General features: G+C 38.5%; 1 protein-coding gene across 2 annotated transcripts in view; it reads left to right on the top strand.

The window, feature by feature from the left end:
* The window catches only part of LOC107696378 (E3 ubiquitin-protein ligase parkin-like), a 145,357-nt gene that overhangs the window by 49,365 nt on the left and 75,889 nt on the right, over positions 1-20,103 (top strand). For both annotated transcript variants that reach the window (XR_001635085.1, XM_016496678.1), the window contains exons 3-4: positions 14,830-15,049; positions 17,762-17,880. Coding sequence is in view for 1 of the 2 variants with exons in the window: in XM_016496678.1 (XP_016352164.1) it covers positions 14,830-15,049; positions 17,762-17,880 (339 nt within the window). In the remaining variant the exon portion in view is untranslated. The remainder of the gene's footprint in view (positions 1-14,829; positions 15,050-17,761; positions 17,881-20,103) is intronic.

Here is a 20,103-nt window from a genome sequence, read left to right as displayed (position 1 = left end):
GTGCTTACTGTACGACTCCTTTATGCCACCGCAATCGTCTTTACCTTGATTGCAGTCTTCATCCATCAAAACTTTACTAGCGTTAACGTGTTAACATAGACAGCCGTACTTTAAATGTAAAATTACTTTAATATTGAATAACACAGTTAAAATTATCATCATGTGCTTTAGTATGTCATTCATCACATCAAAATAAGAATACACAACAAAAGCTTATCAAATAATGATTTAAAATGTACTTATAAATGTGAAATGTAATGATTTAAAATGTACAAATATAATTTGACACTATTACAAGCTGCACTTTAGTGTACTTAAATGGGTTAAGGCACGTAAGTGACCTTGTATTTTATTAATGTTATATTATCTGCAAGTAATAAAACAAGTATATTTCTTAAGTATATTTTTTAAAATCTCACATTTTTTAAAATATACTTAAGCACTTAAGTAAACTACAAGTGCACGTTCAATATGATTAAGCATGCTTATTTTCACAAGGGTTTGGTTTGACTTCCTCACTCTGTATGATAGGGCCCATAGTGTGCGAATAATCAAGCATTGACAATATTGGCGGCACTGAAGGGCCCCCATGTAAAATTCTGCTTAGGGCCCCATAAAGGCTTGGTCAGGTCCTGCTCTATTAGATTGAGCAGACAACTTGTTATTATAAATCTTTCCATTTATCAGTTTCCTCTATTTCTCATGCTTTCGCTTAGTCTGTCTGTCTTTCTCCCTCATTCTTTCTCAGCGGTGTGAATGAGGAGGTCTCTGTGGGGGCTCTGTCAGAGTAAACAGAGCCAAAGGATCTCCTGAACTTTAGTGAACAACTTTGGGTTTTTTAAGAACCAAAAAGTGTCTGTTTCGTTGTCTGTTGAGGAAGTACAGACGTTCCTTTCGTTGATAGCAGAGGAGCGGATCCAGCCAGAGCTTGATGGGGCGACGCGGAATTAAAAAGTTTTTCAGGAGTCGCGGCAATAGAGGCGGCGCAACTATAACGACATGTCAATAATCCCGCCCACTCTAAAGCGGTACTGAACTGCAGTGGAAACGCAAACTGAGTCGTGCCGAGCCGAGTCGTACCACTCAGTGGAAAAGCGCCATTAGAGGCACATTTCGTTGTCCACACACATTCATGCTAAAGAGGACTACAATACCTGGAGAAAGTGATCCGTTAGCATTACCATGCATCTCAATGGGAGTTGCTTGGCTAGCACAGGACCCGTGGAAGTACACAATGTGAAATCTGCCATCTTGCTTCAGTCAGTCTCCTAAACTGTGAATGTCATGTGACTAATTACTTTGGAGCTGGAGCTAACAATAACAATCAGAGGCCCAAGCAATGATATTTATTATGCATTATTATTTACCTGTTAATAAATTCAGAAATCATTCTAATATGCTGATTTGCTGCTCAAGAAACATTTTGTATTATTATCAATGATGAAAACAGTTGTGCTGCTTATTATTTTTGTTACAATATTCTATTCATCAAAGATCCTGTGATATTTAAAAATACATGAACAATATTAAGGAGCTCAACTGTTTTCAACATTGGAATAAGAAATAAGACTGGAGTTGTTACGCTCTGGTAGTGTGAAGGAGACGTGACGATGAAGATCAAAGTAAGTCCTTTAATAAGGTAAATAACTCTTACAGGTACACTAGCCAACTTAACATAAACAAGAATGGACACCGACTAAGGGAAAACTGAGGGTATTTGTAGGGGAACAAACAAAGGAACTGATGAGTTAATTAATCAAACACAGGTGAACAAGATGACAATCAGGAGACTAAGTAAAACTAGGTTACAGGGGGAACAGGTTAACTGAAAACACAACGAAAACCAGGACAAAAACTAAACATAACCTTAACATTACTCACCCTCCCGGAAGGCACGTCCCGTGCTGTAACGGTACCATCGGTGAGGGGGGGCGGGCGCCCTGGAGGCTGGTGCAGGACTGGAACAGGCACTTGAGGGCCCTCTGGAGGAGCTGACTTTGGAGGGCGCTCTGGAGGAGCGGACACTGGAGGGCGCTCTGGAGGAGCAGGGCTGGCTAACTCGGGGGAATCAGGAGATGAAGGAGGGCTGGATGGGACCAGCAGAGGCGAAGGAGACTCAGGAGACGATGGAGAGCTGGCCGGGACCAGCAGAGACGAAGGAGACTCCGGAGACGATGGAGAGCTGGATGGGACCAGCGGAGACGAAGGAGAGCTTTCTGGAGTGGATTCTGGGGTGAGGATGGGGGCCGAGAACTTTGGGGGTAGCGCCACGTCCATAAGCGCTGAGAGGCACGCTGGAGCAGACTCAAGCGCTGGAGTTTTGGATGACCGCCTCCTCCTCTTCAGCCTCTTCCTTTGGGCTAAGTTTTGAAAGAGTGAAGTGGTTGGCAGACTTGAGAGAGCAGCGGGCGGCGGGCTTGAGTGAGTGGAGGCTGGCGGGTTTGTGTCTGCGGCAGCCAGCGGGCTTGAGAATGCTGCGGCCGGCGAACATGAGTGAGCAGCGGCCGGCAGGCTTGAGAATGCCACGGCCGGCAAGCTTGAGTGAGTGGCAGCCGCCAGACTTGAGTGAACGGCGGCTGGCGAGCTTGAGAATGCCATGGCCTTCGGCCTTGACTGAGGAACGGCCGGCGAACTTGACTTCGGAGCGGCCGGCGAGCTTGCGGTAACCACATGTGACGACCGCGGGCTGGACTCCGCTTCATCCACGGTGAGAGCTGATCTGGCGATCCACAGTGCGAAGTTGATGTAGCTCTTCAGTGACCAGCACGGATCAGCTCTAGGCATTATTAAGCGGATGTCGTCCTCTAGCCCTCACCAGAATCCCTCCATTAAGGTGAGGTCATCACATGTGGTGAGATGGCAATAGTCCACAAACTCCCGCACAAAATCCTCCAGGTCTCGGCCATCCTGGAAGATGAATATTGTGGCCCCTGAAGGGCTATGAGCACCGTTAATAGATGCCAGCTTCAGCCTCATGTTAGGTCCGTTCTTCTGTTGCGCTCTGGTAATGTGAAGGAGACGTGGTGATGAAGATCAAAGTAAAGTCCTTTAATAAGGTAAATAACTCTTACAGGTACACTAGCCAACTTAACATAAACGAGAACGGACACCAACTAAGGGAACACTGAGGGTATTTGTAGGGGAACAAACAAAGGAACTGATGAGTTAATTAATCAAACAGGTGAACAAAATGACAATCAGTAGACTAAGTAAAACTAGGTTACAGGGGAACAGGTTAACTGAAAACACAATGAAAACCAGGACAAAAACTAAACATAACCCTAACAGGAGTAATGATGCTAAACATTCAGCTTTGCATTACAGGAATAAATTACATTTTAAAATATATTAAATTAGAAAATGGTTATTTTAAATTGTAGTAATGTTTCACAGTATTCTTCCAACCCGAAACATTTGAATGATAGTGTATGTATGTGAATAAAAGGAATTCACACTTTGAAATGTGTCATACTAATAAGTTTGGCAAGGAAATATTTACATTTTGAATCTCCCTGCAGTAAATATGGAAGCAAATTTCTGACATTCGGACTTGTGCTCTTCTGTGTTTACTGTATGTCAAAGTCAAGGTTTGTCTTGTTTTTGCCTCTAGAGTCTGAACAAAGCACAGTACATTCTTGTGATTCACAGTACCTCATTTTCACTGATGAAACATTTGCTGTGTGTGAGAGCTGTAGCAGATGCTGTGTGGAGCTCAGCGTCCCACCTCATAACTCTACTGAAAATCATCTACTCAGCATTTATGGTACTTACAGTAATATTTCAATCACACTGGAGCTCATAAATCAGCGGAGAAACCCGGAATTATACAAACTTGGATAGTTTACACGTTTTCCTGCCTGTTTCTTGTCTTTACTTGAGGTTTTGATTGACAGAACTGATATTTAGAGCTGTGGTTGTCTCTACAGATGTTATGCTGCTTTCATGTCACTGCCAGGAAGTTCCTACATATAAGTTCTGAAGTCTAATTACAGTGTGATGACCATTCAAGTGATTTAGAATAAAATAGATGTGTTAGACATTTTCATATTTCTTCCTCCCTCTTTCACTTCCCGACAAGCACAATGTATTTAGTATTCCTGCAACAAAACAGAGCAGTCAATTCATACGTGTAAAATTGCCTTATCTGTGCTTGTGCTGCCACTGAGAATGATGGGAAATGTAGTCTTGTAAATGCCCTCAAACTCACAAAGTTTTTGCACAAAAAGAAAATTTCTCACTGGTAACTACGCCATTGTGGTGTTATTAATGGCTCTCATCTCATAAATACGATCAGTTGAAGGCATTACACTTCTCTAATGTTCTCTGCTTTAATGTTGGTCAAAGTGGTGGTGAAAGACATCAACCAATATGGTAGATGTGCAGAGAATCAACAAAAACTATCACAGGGGTAAAACCCAACAAAGTGTCTGTTGCCGTCTGTTGGCATTTGTCGGCGTGGTGTAAATTGGCTTTAAAGGGATAGTTCACCCAAAAATGAAAATTTTGAACAATTTACTGAACAGCGGATACGCTGTTTAAGTCGTTTACGTTTTGATTTGAACGAAAACAACTTATCCGCGTGGCACAGCTGACACAAAACAGCATACGCAGTTTACGATCAGTGGATACTCTCAAAAATGGCGCTAGGGTGACGCGGAGGAGATGAATTGTTGAATAAAGTAGTTTTTTTTTTTCTTTTGCGCACAAAAAGTATTTTCGTAGCTTTGTAAAATTACGGTTGAACCCGTGATGTCACATGGATTATTTTACCGATGTCCTTGCTATGTTTCTGGGCCTTGATCGTGTAAGGACCCTTGCTGTCTATGGGAGGGTCAGAGAGCTCTCAGATTCCATCAAAAATATCTTAATTTGTGTTCCAAAGATGAACGGAGGTCTTTACGGGTTTGGAACGACTTGAGGGTGAGTAAATAATGACAACATTTTCATTTTTGGGTGAACTGTCCCTTTAAGGTGCAGTCACATTTGTGATTTTTGCAGGCCACAAAGATCCATTATCTACAATCAGTATGATAGCGTACTGCAAGCACAGCGCATGCAGAAGTCACTTTCAAACCAAGCAGTTTTCCCTGTGATGAACTTGAACTTGTTGCGAAATCTGGAACATATCACAGATATTTTTCTGCTAAAATGTAGTTCCAAAAACAACTATTGTTGCCGTTTAATCTTTAAAATCAATCTATTGGCTGACCTTTGATTAAAAAAATAAATAAAATAAAAAAAAAAACACCTGAATGATCTGATTCTTTAAGGGGATATATGCTGCATTCCATTTGTACTCGAAGTTGGACATTCTGAGTTCCCAGTAGGAACTTTTAACTGGAAAGCCCTCCCAAGTCGGAGTTCCGACTCGGAATCCCGGAGGAATCGCAACAACTCCAATTTCAGAATCCAGTATAGTTGCTCAGTGCATCAACAGAAGAGAAACAGTAGTAATATATTGTTTATTAGCACTTATGTTTGTCTGTCTCAATGTAATGCGAACAGTGGACGTGTTCATCTTGGTTTTCTGATTTCTCTACTGGAACATGGTCTACTTGCGTGTGACGTCATTCCCAGCTCCGACATCCGACTTCTGAGGTAAATCGAACACAGCATTAATCTTGCCCAACACAGATTCTATTCCTGACCATCTATCGTAGGTATCATAATCTACCAGTCATTCTTGCAGGTAGCAGACTTCTAGGGCCAGATTTGCTAAACAGGTCAAATTAGCGTGAGACTGCAATCTCATAAAAGCACTGATGGGAGTGGAAAGTTCAGCGGTTTATCTACTGACAATGTGCAAACTAAAGAACATAGACTCAGCCAGATCAATTCCATAATGACCAACGCAATCTACCATTAAGAGCAGCGTAAATTAGCATAGGGTTGCAAACAATCAGAGCCAATGATAATCATGTGCTGGTGATCTACTAACAACACAGACAGAAAATGGGTTAAGAACATGCTTTTTTGGGCATTAAATAATGACACAAATACCAGTAAACTGACTTCTTCAAACCTTAGTAAATCACCTTTGGCCCTATTCGGACGGCAAGTGTTTCTCATGTGGACATCTGTAAAAATAAATTTACATGGCACCTCAGTGATAAAACTCATGGATTCAGATGGCGATTTATTCATGGTGGAGAAGCGAGTTCTGTGATCCTACGAACCTGGGAACGCGCTGCTCATGTGGCCAGTCGCATGATTGTCTACTGTGAATAAAATGTCATATGCTTGGAATAATAAGAATAAATTCATATTTTATAATATCCTATTTATTATTTGATTATTTAAATCTCCTGCTTAAAAATAGGAAAATAGACACGATAGTTGAAATAGTTTTCTGTCTTGCATTTTATCTCTCAAAATGTTGGATGTCATGAAAAATGTGGAGAGAAGAAAAAAGTTAATGCAACGTCTTTTTTACGTAAGGTAAACAAAGCTGCTTGGTTTATATTTTATGTAATTGTAGGCTATATAATACATATTTTAAAATTGTATTGCATACCTGTTGCTGCTATAATAATGACTAATTAAAATTTTTTACGTGCTTTTTTTCCTCTTCTTTTTGTTCTTAACAGCTCCCACTCGCTGTGGTGGAGCAGTTATGAAATATTGTTCTTGGAAATACTTTCCAGCATTTCAGTAATAAATGTGCATGCAAATTACAGCGAAGTGCAACAGTTAGTGTACAATGTTCGGCAGTGGTCAAAAAGGATTTAAACAGTGAATTTTGAATCGATTTCTTCTTGTAAACTCAGAGATGTGAATTCAGATGCATTCTGGCATTCTGGATTCAGACGGCAAAAAAATCACAGCCTAACCCCTGTAAATGTTAAAAATTGCTTACGTCCTCATAAGAAAAAATTGTCAGGCTTTTCATGATTAATTTAAATACTCTCCTCCTATACATTTTGTGTCTGAAAGGGAAACTACTACAAATGCATAAGGTCAGTTGCAAAAATGTCCATGCCTTTTCAGTGATAACTTTTCCACTGTGTGTCTTTAGTAAATCCAGACAGTAGTTTTAACATCAAAAGAGAGTTTGCACTGGCTCAAGTTGTTCGTAAATCTGGCCCTAAGTTTGTTGGTGGCCATATATTTTCACAAAATTGAAACATGCAAAAAAAAATAAGCCCAAACAATTTTGTGATTTAGTAAATTGCGTGAGAATCCTTGTTTTTCCACTGCTTTATTCTCGAGTGACTCATAAGTTTTGACACCAGCAGCAGGTTGTCACCTTGCTCTGTGGAATCAATATGCTGTATATTTTCTCAATTTGTTTTAATAAGCTCTCATCTTCTCTCAAAATTAATTTACATGTCTCTCATCCATATTTCCCACTGCTTCATTGTGCAGGGAATTTACTGGAGCACAGATAAAACTTGCACTAATTACAAAGAGTTGGCCTTGTGTGTGTGTTGTACTGAGTGTTTCTGGAGAATGTAACCGGCTAATAGGTTATTTGCACAGCTCATAGCTCCTGGGTCTCACGTTATATATGTGTTTCTCAAAGTCACAGTCTGTGATGCTGTAATCAACTCATCTTTAATTTTACCTGCTCTCTGCCAGTCATACGTTTTACACATATAAACAAACACTAAGATATAAATACATTTTTAATTGAATCTGCTCTACTGTGTTTTATTTTACATAAAAAAAAAAAAAAATTAATTAATTGCAGATAGTGTTTTTAATGAAATAACTTTTTTTTTACCCTTAGTAGTTTGTTTTGACAATTACTGTAGCATTTAATACTTAATAAAACAGCACTACTTACTGAGCATTTCTTGAGTAAAATAACTGTTTTGTGTTTCTTTGATTTCCTTTCTGTAGGGCTGGGTATCGTTCAAACATTTTCGATACCATTACCTTGACTTCTATACCGGTTCCTGAACGATACTTTTTTCTATCCCAATTTTATGAAATCCATTTTAACAAGATTACATTACACATTACCTCAAAAAACTTACATTACACAAGTATCGAGTTCGATACTTTTTAGGCACCGACTGAATCTCTTCAAAGTCAGTAAGCCAATATACAGCAAGCTTTATGTGCCTAAATCAGTGATTGGCTCTGGTGAGGCATCAAGGAAAACGCGTGTTATGTGACCATTTATGCACACTGTAGCATCATGGTACATTAGACAAATTTTTTAAATTATTATTTATTTAACAATTTAAATTTTAAACTATGCTTTTACTCAAATTCAGTGTATGTATTGATAGATTAATGCTTATTAAAGCTATAACGTTATTCAGATTAAGAGCAGATTTGCATTTTGGCATCTTACAACAATGACCGATTGATCTGATTCTGACGTTACGTTTGGGTTTTAGGGAGGAACGAATGCGCACCGCTGTGAAGGGAAAGAAGTTGCGCAATACGAAACGCAGCTAGATTTTAATAGCTTTACCTCATGACTTCTTTTGTATAATCCTTAGAAGCCAAAATCGAAATAAAAAAATAAAATTAGCTTAATAAAACAGCCACAGGCCTAAAGTGTAAGCAGATGTTTGAATGTTTAGTTCTCTCTTCTATCATAATTAAACAGGGCTTTCATGTTACGCGTGCGGAAGCCCCTCCGTGTGGGCGCGATCTCGCTTCTGAATTGCAAATAGCAAAAATGCATCATAGACAAATGTTTGAAAAACAGCTGGCGACTCTGGTGAGATAGAATTTGCAAGATAATGTATATATAGCAATAATAAATATATGTGTGTTTTATTCATTTTTCCAATACCGATAGCAGAACCGTTAACGTCAGAGCTTATCGATACTCCGGTCTTTCATAATTTAGCCCCGGGACCGATTAAATACCGGGTTTCGGTACCCATCCCTACTCATCAGATCGTGGAAATCATTGAAAAATGAATAGAAATGATGATTCTGTCTATGCTATGCATTTTAAAAAGAAAACACACTAGTGTAAGTGTAGCCTAGGGACATTAGTCCTAGGGACATCATCAGTGAAGAGAGGGCTTCTCTGTCTCCTGAAAAAGTGGACATGCTCATTTTATTTGAATAAGAGTGATTTAGAGATCATAAGTATGTCGCAGTGAGCCTCACATACTGACTTAAAACTGTTCCTTTTTACTGACTTAAAACTGTTTAGTGATATCAAAAAAAGTATCGTTCAGGAACTGGTATCAAAGTCAAGGTATTGGTATCGAAAATTTTTGAACAATACCTAGCCCTAGTTGCATCTGCCACAATTTAGTTAATTCTTTTGGTGAATCAGACACTAAAACAATAAACAGCACTGGCAAATAAACCACTACAAGTGACAGCAGTTCATTCTTAGTGAATTCCCTCAAGAAACTTCATGTTGTCATTGTTTTGTCTGTGCTCTTTCCCTGTCTGTCTAGCTGATTGACATTCTTTCGCTCTTTTACTTCCTGTATGCATCCATTGCTCTATTATGTTGTTTTATGTATATCTTTTCTCTTTCTCTCACTCTTTTGTATTCCTCTCTGACCCATTGGCTTGCTCACTGTTATTACCTCTATTTTCCAAAGTGCTCATCTCTTCCATTTCTCCTTTTGTCTCGTCCCCCTCCTTTCACACTCTCCACACTCTCTGAAGGAACAATACAGATAAGCGCCAGTGCTCTGAAGGTTACAAGATGCATTCAGCTTCAAGGACTCTTGCTGTCTGAGAGTCATCCTCGCCCTTGCCTACTACCTCACCAAGGAGCCAATCACCATCTTATTTCAGCTTTGTGCCACATGTTTGCTCGGGCCAAAAATATACTCAATGCAAGTATGCAAACGCGAATGCTTGGTCAATGCATCGCAAGGACGGAGTCCCCTTGTAAATACTTAATGTGGTTCTGTGGCGGTTTCAAAGAGGCCGTTGGTTCCCGGCATGTAATGCTGGTGTGCAGATGTCGTCCTAGACTTCTTAAGTAGCTTAACCAGCAAGACGCCCTTGATTTACCAGTTTCACTGCTGAAAACCAGGAATAACGAGCCTGGAAATACAGTCCGCTGTCAATCCTCCCCACTTTTGCAAAATGAAGTGCTGAGATAATTGAAACTCCCGGCTCGTTTTAGTCACGGTGTCCTCTCAGGCCCTGCATCTTCAAGCCCAGCTCTCCACACCATCTGTCTACATGGGGAAGTGTCTCAGCAGAGCCCAACTCACATCGTCAGTGTTCTCCAAAGAAGCTTAGTCATCTCTGATAGAACTAATAGAGTGGATTTTAACTGGCTTTCTAGTGGAGCTTTAATAGAGGATTTTATAAAATGCTAGTTTGAAAGTGGGTTTTTATTATATTATATTAAATTCTATTATATGGTATTACAGTGTACATTTTTCATGGTCATATTCAGTTTTGATAGACATGACAGCAAAGGCATTTGCTTGAAGGAGTAAAAATTTGAATATATTAATGTTATTCTAAACCTATTTTCTTTTCTTCTGTGGAACACAGTGTTGATTTTGGGTGATGTAGTCTTGCAAGCTATTTTCTTATATGCTATCATATCCATCTTATCTGGAAAAAAAAAAGAAAAAAAGCCTGATTTGGGTCCAGGCTGTGACCTGAGTTGGTTGAATCTGAGTACAAACAGAGACCTGTTAAGTCCAAGTCTCAAGACCCAAGTCCCATAGGTTGTTGTATGATACAACAAGTTTGAATGTGCGGAAGTGCAAATAGTATTTGAGAGCTACAAAGACACGGTTTTTCAGTAAACAATGGGTTACCTTTATGTATTTTCCTCGCATAAAGCTTTTATAATATGCGAACCACTTTTATGGTGTATTTTTGGTCTCCTGGTCACTACACTCTTTCACTGGGATTAAAGTAAAAGTAGGAGTGATGTAGTCGAAACCAGTTTATTTGTTTTTAAGTTCAGGCCTAGATTTGAGTAGGTTGAGTCTGAGTAAAAACAGGGACCTGAAGAAGGTTCAAGTCCAAGTCTAGACAGAGTCCAAAGGCCAAAACCATGAAGATATGCTCTCAGACTTGAGATGGACTCCCAAATACTACAACACTGCCATATGTTCTTGTGTGTTGCACCATGTTCGATTATCTGTAAGTGCAAATGGGATTTGACATCTATAAGACCAGGTTTTCAGTAAATAATGGTTTAACTTTATGTATTTTCCTCAGTCAAAGCTATCATAAAACTTAAAATATAGTGCACAAAATATATGAAGGGACCTGAAGAATGTCAAGTCCAAGTCTAGACTGAGTCAGAATGCTCCAGAGTCCATGACAAGACTGACTCCAGACGGACTCAAATGCCACAACAGTGCAAATGGGATTTGAGAGCTACAAAAGGCCAGGTTTTTCAGTAAATAATTGTTTAACTTAATGTATTTTCTTCACACAGATCTTTTAGAAAACTTAAAATATAGTGCACTAGATATATGGGCCACTTTTATGGTGCATTTTTGGAGCTTGAGGACTCCTGGTCGCTACACACTTGGGATTAAAGTAGTGAGTGTTGTAGTTGAAACTGGTTCATTTGTGTCCGAGTCCAGGCCGAGACCTAAGTAGGCTGAGTCTGAGTTAAAACAGAGACCTGAAAAGGGTCAAGTCTGAGTCTAGTCTGAGCCAAATTCTGAGTCCATGAGAAGACCAAGACCATGAAGATATAGTCTCGGACTGAAGATGGACTCAACACTGGCATATGTTCTTGTGTGATGCACCGAGTTTGGCTATGCAGAGTGCAAATGGGGTTTGAGAGCTAGAAGCTTTTTCAGTAAATAATGGTTCAACCCTCTGTATTTTCCTCACACAAAGCTATCGGGAGACTTAAAATATAGTGCACTAGATGTAAAGGCTACAATTATGGTGCATTTTTGGAGCTTGTGCATTCTTTAGAATTTCTCTATTTGTGTTCAACATTCTTAAAAGTAAAATATAATTCTTGAAAGTAACACTGAAATTGTCACTTCTAGAGTAGGACCAAGTTTTGTGGCCCATCCATTTTTCAACTTTTAGTTTTAATTTTAAGACAAACTGTCTGCTAATCATACACAGTTGGTATTTAGCTCACAGTCAAAGCTAATTCAGTGTCACTTTAAGATGAAATATAGATGAATATGTTGTGTCCTGATGCCAGCTATGACCATAAATGACCTTGGGAAAGTGGCCAGACACTCTGGGGCTGCTTATGATTCCGGATGAAAGACAGATTGATTGTCTTTGTGCTTTCAGCATTGAAATTCAGCCACTGCATATCTTAAAAGAGCCAAGTCATTGCTAATGCACAGTATCCCTGTCTTTAAAAGACTGACTTGTTGGTCAGGCTCCCCCAAGAGAATGTCTCAATTGAAAAAGGTCACGTGTGTAAAATGAAGGCACTTTCTGCTTATCAGGAATACAAGGCTTGCTCTTTCCACTAAGTAACTGGATTTGAAAATGTAAAAAATAAATAAATAGATAAAAATGCATAAATAAATGTCGGCATCAAGGCGGCTGACAACATCAAATGCACTTGCCGGGGAGGCTTTATTCTTAGGTTCTGGAAGGTTTTCCCATCTCTTAGTTTTGTGCTCAGTTTTCATATTGTGTGTGTGTGTGTTTTGTTTTGTTTGGATCAATGCTTTTTCTAAATGTCACAAGTTCACGTCCTGGAAATTGCTTTTTATCTCGGAGTGCATTTGCAGTGTTATTTTTGCCCAAAGCTTTACCCTTTCCTCTGAGAACAGGAGTTAGCAGGAAAACTGCCGGCTCCATTAATGTGAATTAGAGGTTATCGCGTATATAGACTGTAGATGTACTGTTCGAATCAGAAGGGTCGTCTCACTGTTGTTTAATATTTTTGTCATGGGATGCAAATGCAAAGTCAAAAACGCACTGCTGTGCAACTAAATTGATATTGACCAGCAGTCTTTAAAGCATCCATCATGTAACTAATGATCAATGCTAATTTCCATTCCTGAATTTCTCTATAAGGATGTAGCATTGTGTTGCTATGGCTGCTACGTTTCCCAGCTTGCAGCCCATCTTTGTTACAGCCTGTATTAGAAGTCTCCTTTATAGCAGGAAAGTGTGATAAGGCTTAGCTGATGGTTTGCTCACCTGGAGTGAGAGGGCCTTTCTTTAATTTATGTCATGCAATTGAAAAATTAACCCTCGGTGACTGCTGGGGAAAATGGATAAGATGAGATTCACGTCTTTTATTTTGTCTGTCTATGTTGTTTTTTCTAACACCAAGAAATAAACACTTGTTTGAAGACAGTTTCAGACAACAGAGCCATTTTCTCTGTCAGAGAGGTTTTCTCTTAAAGGAATGTTTTTGTCTGATTTACATCAAGCATTCTGCTGTTTTCCATCTAGATATGGGTCTCTACTCAACAAATGATGGAAAAGCCAAATGGTTAGAGCATTACAGTTTAATAATTGACGTGTGAATCGACATGATCTAAAAATTGGATAAAATTGTATGAATTAAAACAGTATTGTAAAACGAAGGGGCAAAAGCAGAATATGTCTCTGGATGTTTTTAAAAAGAAACATTTTATTATTTGCATCTTGGCAGATATGGTCACTATAAACTGTCATTGTATTTAAAAAAAAATGCAAATGGTTTATTGCATAAGGTTTTTCATTTTTGGGTGAACTATTACTTTAAATACCACTAAAAGATAAAAGTAAAGCATTGCAAGTTTAATAATTAGTGTGTGAATTAGCATGATCTGAATATTGAATATAATTTTATGAATTAAAAAGTATTGTAAAAAGTAAATACTAATAATAGTAATCAGAATATTTTTCTGGATCTTTCAAAGGAACATGAAATATAGCATACAAGTCATTATGTGCTATTTTTATTTAATATTTAATTGTATTTCAGATTTTCCATTATTTAAAAAAAAAAAAACCTTGGCAGATATGGTCACTATAAACCGTCAACTTTCATTTGATTTAACTATTTCTTTAAATGTCCACTAAAAGGTAGATATAAAGATGTAGCGAAAATGATCAAGTTATGAACATTTTCTACAATCCACATGTCTACACAAAGGGACTAAATCTTTAGTTATATCCAGAAAGCAAATGAAGGGACTATGTTTCTGAAATCAAGCGAATACATAAGGGAATTGTACAGTATTAAAGTGTGCCTCATACTGTATGCTATCTATGTATGATATGTTATTTTTCTGCCGTCTCCAAACAATACTGTTTTTACCTTTGTCTTTTCTTCATTCTCTGCGAGATACAAGCTTTTTGTCAGTGTCTTACAGTGATTGGCATGTTTATTCTCTCGACCTGTTTTTTTCTGCGCTACACTCCTGCCGATCTGCAGCATATGAGCCTGCTTGATTACTTGAATTTGTGAAGGTACTTACGACAGCAAAGTTTGATCCTTTCTTTCCTCATGCTTGAGACAGAAATGAAAGACAACAGGATGAAGAGATCCTCTCATAATGTGCTTTTGAGACTACAGCACCATAGAATTACTATTCATATCACTGTCGCTGTGCATGGTCTCAGAAAAACACGTTTTGAGCACTTTGTGTTCTGATATGGGGTTCTAAATTTCGTTTTTCCATTAATAATTGCCATAAAGTATTACATGGTTATTATAACTGAACCAGTGAGAACTATTACAGACTTGATCAACATAAAATCTAATTTACATGAAGACAGTGACAACCTCTACTTCTAAATGATAATTAATCTACTCCGAATGGAACCCAATTCTGAAAGTGTAGATGTTTCTGAAGAAAATGAGAAGTGTATAGCAGTGGTGCATAATGGGTCACAAACCAAAAACGTTTGAGAATCCCTGAGGTATAATGGTATTAAACATGGATGAGGCTGTTGTGAACAGTACTATCTGCTTGTCCTCTTCTGTGACAGGGCTGCGATCTCCCCGAGCAGAGCACAGTTCATGTGGTTCTGCCCCCGTCCACCTCGACCCAGCGCTCTGAGCTGGTCCAGCAGCGCAGGCTGGGCGGCAGGATTGAAAGCTTGACCCGACTCGACCTCAGTGGCTCCCGTCTGACCACCGTGTCTGAAGGCCTGGCTGTCATTCTGGAGACAGATGCGTCCAGACAGGGGAACTCCGTTGGACACACAGGTACAGGGAGTAGGACTGTGTTTGTGTTGTTGTTGTTTTTTGTGTGTGTGTTTGAGTCAGTGTAGATAAAATGTATTTTAAGTCCAGTGGCAGCTGATGCTTTATAAAAGTGAAGAAGCACCAATGTTCCTTCTTAATGGAAGAATGTGTAGCATTTTTTTATAATTAGGTGTCTAAATGCTACTAAAGTTGAAGAAATCAACATAGGCTCATTGCAAAATATGTGCTTCTATCTACATAACAAAAAAATATATATATATACATACAATTCACTGCGGTTTCCAACAGAACACTAGATGCAGTAAAATACCAATGACTTTTCCCACAAATAATGATTGCCGGTGTAGATTATTGGTTATCCTTGTACAAGACTAGGTTATGACCTCAAAACATTTTTATCATAGTGCAAGATTGTTAATCCAATGCATTTTGAAATTTGCATCACATATCACATTGTATCACACATCACTTTTCTCATATGGTAAACTTGCTTGGTAGCACACCTGGTAAAGCATCGAACTTACAATGCAGAGTGCTTGAGTATGAGTCCTGAAAATGTGGCACAACATGCAAGAATCAATGTATATCATTTTGGAGAAATGCCACAACAGGCATGTTTTTTTTCTAATGAGCCTAGGTTGAAAGAACTGTGTATTTGTCGATGTTCAAATGTCTTTTACACACACAAACACACACTGTATGTATATATATGTGTGTGTGTGTATATATATATATATATATATATATTCGCGACCCTGGACCACAAAACCAGTATAAGTAGCATGGGTGTATTTGTAGCAGTAGCCAAAAACACATTGTATGGGTCAAAATTATCGTTTTCTTTTATGCCAAAAATCATTAGGATATTAAGTAAAGATCATGTTCCATGAAGATATTTTGTAAATTTCCTCCCGTAAATATATAAAAACTTAATTTTAGATTAGTAATATGCATTGCTAAGATCTTCATTTGGACAACTTTAAAGGTGATTTTCTCAATATTTAGATTTTTTTGCACCCTCAGATTCCAGATATTCAAATAGTTGTACCTCGGCCAAATATTGTCCTCTCGTAACAAACCATACATCAATGAAAAGCTTTATTCAGCTTTCAGATGATGTATAAATCTCAATTTCACAAAATTGACCCTTATGACTGGTTTTGTGGTCCAGGGTCACATAAATACATTAGTTTGTGCACCACTAAGGCTTTGGTGACCTCCTTTTTAACAGTAATACGCAGCTCTCAGAGTGAATGTTTTTGTAAGCGCACAGGTTGGTGAAGTGGATGCTGTCATTTGCCACAATGGCGGTGCTTTTACAAGCTGTCCTCTGCCCGCCCTTCCTTTTTCAACCTCGCTCTGGCTAGCAGCACACTCGGCTACTTAGTCCAATCACGCCACCTCTTTTATCCAGCCCTTCTTCCTGTAAAAGCATTAGCATAATGGAGGAATCCTGCAGAAATCATAAATAATAGGGTGCCTGTCTTATAAAACCCACTCCGCTCGATTTATTGTCAGACGTGTCAAGGTATCTTGTACCTCCTCGGTGCCCCATGCTTTTAGCTCTAATGAGAATGCTGCTCCCAGGTGTGTGCATGAGTGATTTAAACTAGGATGGGACAGACTGATAGGACAAGTCCTCTCTAAACTAAATCATTTGCCAGGAAGATGTCTGGATCGTCCTTTCTGGCTAATTGGATTGTGAGCTCTTTGTCCTGGGACTGTGGCGGCTTGTTGAAACACTGCTGCACCTTGTTGTTATCCTCTATTTAGTGCTCTAACCAACACACTTATGTCCCGCTCAAAACACTCCACAGCTGTAAACTAAAGGAGGATGAGAAGGAAGGGAAACGAAATAAAAGCAAACAAATGTCAGCTGAAATTCAGTTGCTCAGTTGGACCCATCCATGCATTGTTAAATAAAGGAATGCACTGGATATACTTGAAGTGTAATTTCTGGTACCAAACAGAATTAAAAGTGATGTTTTTTTTTTAAATGGTTTCCCAAACAATCATATTGTCTACTGTTGTTTGGACAAACAGGTAATCTCGCAATCTTTTTTTTTTTTTTTTGCAATCAATTGTCCAATGGTGGGTGAGTTAAAATTAAATATTTGGGTCAGTTAACATTTACCAGCTATAGATATTTCTTAGCAAGAAACTGTGTTTTCATTATTTATATTAAAATGTGTATTTTTGTCCCTGTGCATCTTTTCTTGCGTGTTAGTGACAAATAGTGCAGGTCATGTGTTACTCACAAATGAGACAGTCTCCATCTCTCATAAAACGCCACCTGTTAGAAAATATGAAGACGCATAGTGAGTTTGACCCTCATATTTTCATTTTTGGTAGCTGAATGTGAGGAATATTTCACATGTGTTACCACAATTAATCACTGAAGTAAAACTTAGAACATTTGGACATTAATTCATTTCAGTAGACAGTATTTGGATTTAAATCTCTCACATTGTTCACTGTATACCAAAGGTTAGTGATGTAAACCATGTGTTATGTTGCTGATCTTAATAAAGTTGCTGACCAGCTGATAATAATGTGACATTTTATATGCTTTAGGATGTCAAACAACAAATTAAATACTGTGTTCTGGGATAGGAGTAACTGTGATAGGACAAAGTCTTTTAACACTGAGAAAAAAAAATCACATTTACTGTTATTGCATGCTTTTTGTGATGTTTATGGTTGTTCTTACAGAAGCAAAAGCCCACAGCAGTTTCTATGTGTTCTGTAAGACGGTCTGCAAGGCCATTCAGCCTGGAAAACTACGTGTTCGGTGCAGAGACTGCAAACAAGGCACTCTTACTCTCAGCAGGGTATGTATATGTACAACACATACAGTATATGAAGAGTTTGGTTCCAAAACGCAATAAACGCCATTTTTAAAAACACTGAGTTCCCGCCAAAATCAGTATTGTATCTGGTCGGTATTTAAAAGTCAATTTTTTATTTTATGCAAAATTCGATATCCGCCATGTTATTCTGTCATGTTTTCTCCCTATCTTTCCAAACCGTGACAAACGGTTTCAAATCGATTCAAAATCACCTTCGATTATGAACGCGATATTGCGTAGCTTGTCAGTGATCTACGGCTCTGTGTAGTAAATTCAGCTCCATCTGAATATTTATATTTTATTTTATATTACCATATCAGGAAAAAATTTTATTACTAAAACCTGCATATTATTGCTGTTCTTTAGTACACATTCATAAGTGTTTTGAGACAAAAAACAAACAAACAAATAACCAGAAACAAAAAAATAACCAGACACATTTGCTCTGTTGCCCCAAGTCTCATAACTAACTAACGGTGACACTTCTTTGCCTGAAGTAGGAATACAGAACAGCACAAACCCACGTCTCGCTGCCCCCACATGGCTGTCATAAGCCCCATTCCTCCGTAGTTCCGCCCGTGGCCTGTTTTATCTTTCGGTCCGTATGGACTTTCTGTCCCAACGCGTGGGCAGCATTCCCACCTCTCCGCGTTCTGCCGCTGTTTGGCAAGGCTGACTGACATGTCGCTAAGCTGCACCTGCCTTTTCTTTCCGCTCGCGGTGGTCTTCGGCGCTGAGAATCTGTTTGTCCACTGTCTCTGTGCCAGTGCCGCCCCATTCCTGAAACAGGTTCCAGCTCTTCTCATCTAAGTCTCTCCAGAGAACTTTCTCCAAATATGCTGAGGAGAAGAAGATGGCAGAGTTTACGCACTCGCTGTCAGAGCACATCATTTGGACCTTTGGAGATATTGGACTTAGCAGCACTTTCAATCAAATGCATTCATCTCCATCAGCAACTCCTAGCTTAAACATCCAGCTTTGGCTTCTTAAAAGATTTGTGTGCATGATATAGACACTTTTAGGCCAAGATCTTCAAATCCTACATCACTGAATTAGGCCTTTGGGGGGAAAAGCTGCTTGTTATTGCTGTTGCGAGTTTCTTTGCGCTTTGAACATTAATAGAAAATAACCTTGGCTTACATCTCTCCAGAACACAATTATGAGAAATACAGTTTTGACTATATTGCTGGCATTATAAATATCTCAATGTGCCCTAAGGCTTTAATTAGAAGTTTTAATTATAATGTTCAGGTTGTTCCCATTGCAATGAAACCCCCTGCCGCATAGATATTACATTACATTACAGACTTAGCATTTCAGATTTAATATTTGTCATACATTGTGTATCAAGTTGAGCTATTCGGTTGTTTCCCCCTACCTTAAAAGGGTAGTTTGCCCAAAAATTGAAATTATTTAACCATTTACTCGCCTCATATAATTCTAAATTTGAATGTTGTCATTTTTTTATATAACACAAAAGAAGACTTTTTGCAGAAAGTGCACTGTTCTTTTATTAAATGATAATAGCTATTTGTCAAGCTCCAAAAGGAACCAACAATGCCATAAAAGTAGTTCATATGGCTTGTGACGCAAATATCTTTGTGTGATGAGAAGGCTGAAGTATAAAAACGTATTTCACTATTTGCCGAAAATCTTGAGAAGCATAAATACAATTACAGGAAAAAGTATTTTATTCAAAGTCAAAGGCAATAGTGAAGTTAAAAGAATATATTATGAAGCCTCTATAAATTGCAAAAGACAAACAGGACTTTTTTTTTTTTTTCCTCTCTGAATGCCAGGATATTAAATTGCAATATGTCTCTCTTCCATTTTGTTTAGATTTTTTTGCAGTGGCACAGCCCACATAATGATATCTCATGTGAATTATCTGGTAATCATTGGCTGCACTTTGAAAGGTCAGCGGCAAACAGGGTGAACTTTGAGCATCGCATTACAACTCTTCACCTGCTTGCACAATGCCAGGGGTAATGCTGTGCCTTTATGCTTCACTCCACACAGTTCAGTACACTTTGAAACAATGACACAGTTCACAAGGCCTCTAGAGTTGGCATTAATGACTATTTATTACTTAGATGTTAGTAGTATTTTGTACCTTGAGAAGTAATCAATTATTCCAGGCACTTTCCTCAAATAGAGTACAACCTTTTTTTTTTTTTTTTTTTTTTTTTTTTTTTTTTTTACACC

The sequence above is a fragment of the Sinocyclocheilus anshuiensis genome, unplaced genomic scaffold, assembly GCF_001515605.1.
Source record: "Sinocyclocheilus anshuiensis isolate Anshui unplaced genomic scaffold, SAMN03320099.WGS_v1.1 scaffold963, whole genome shotgun sequence".
NCBI lineage: Eukaryota > Metazoa > Chordata > Actinopteri > Cypriniformes > Cyprinidae > Sinocyclocheilus > Sinocyclocheilus anshuiensis.
This window is presented reverse-complemented; position numbering and strand designations above follow the sequence as displayed.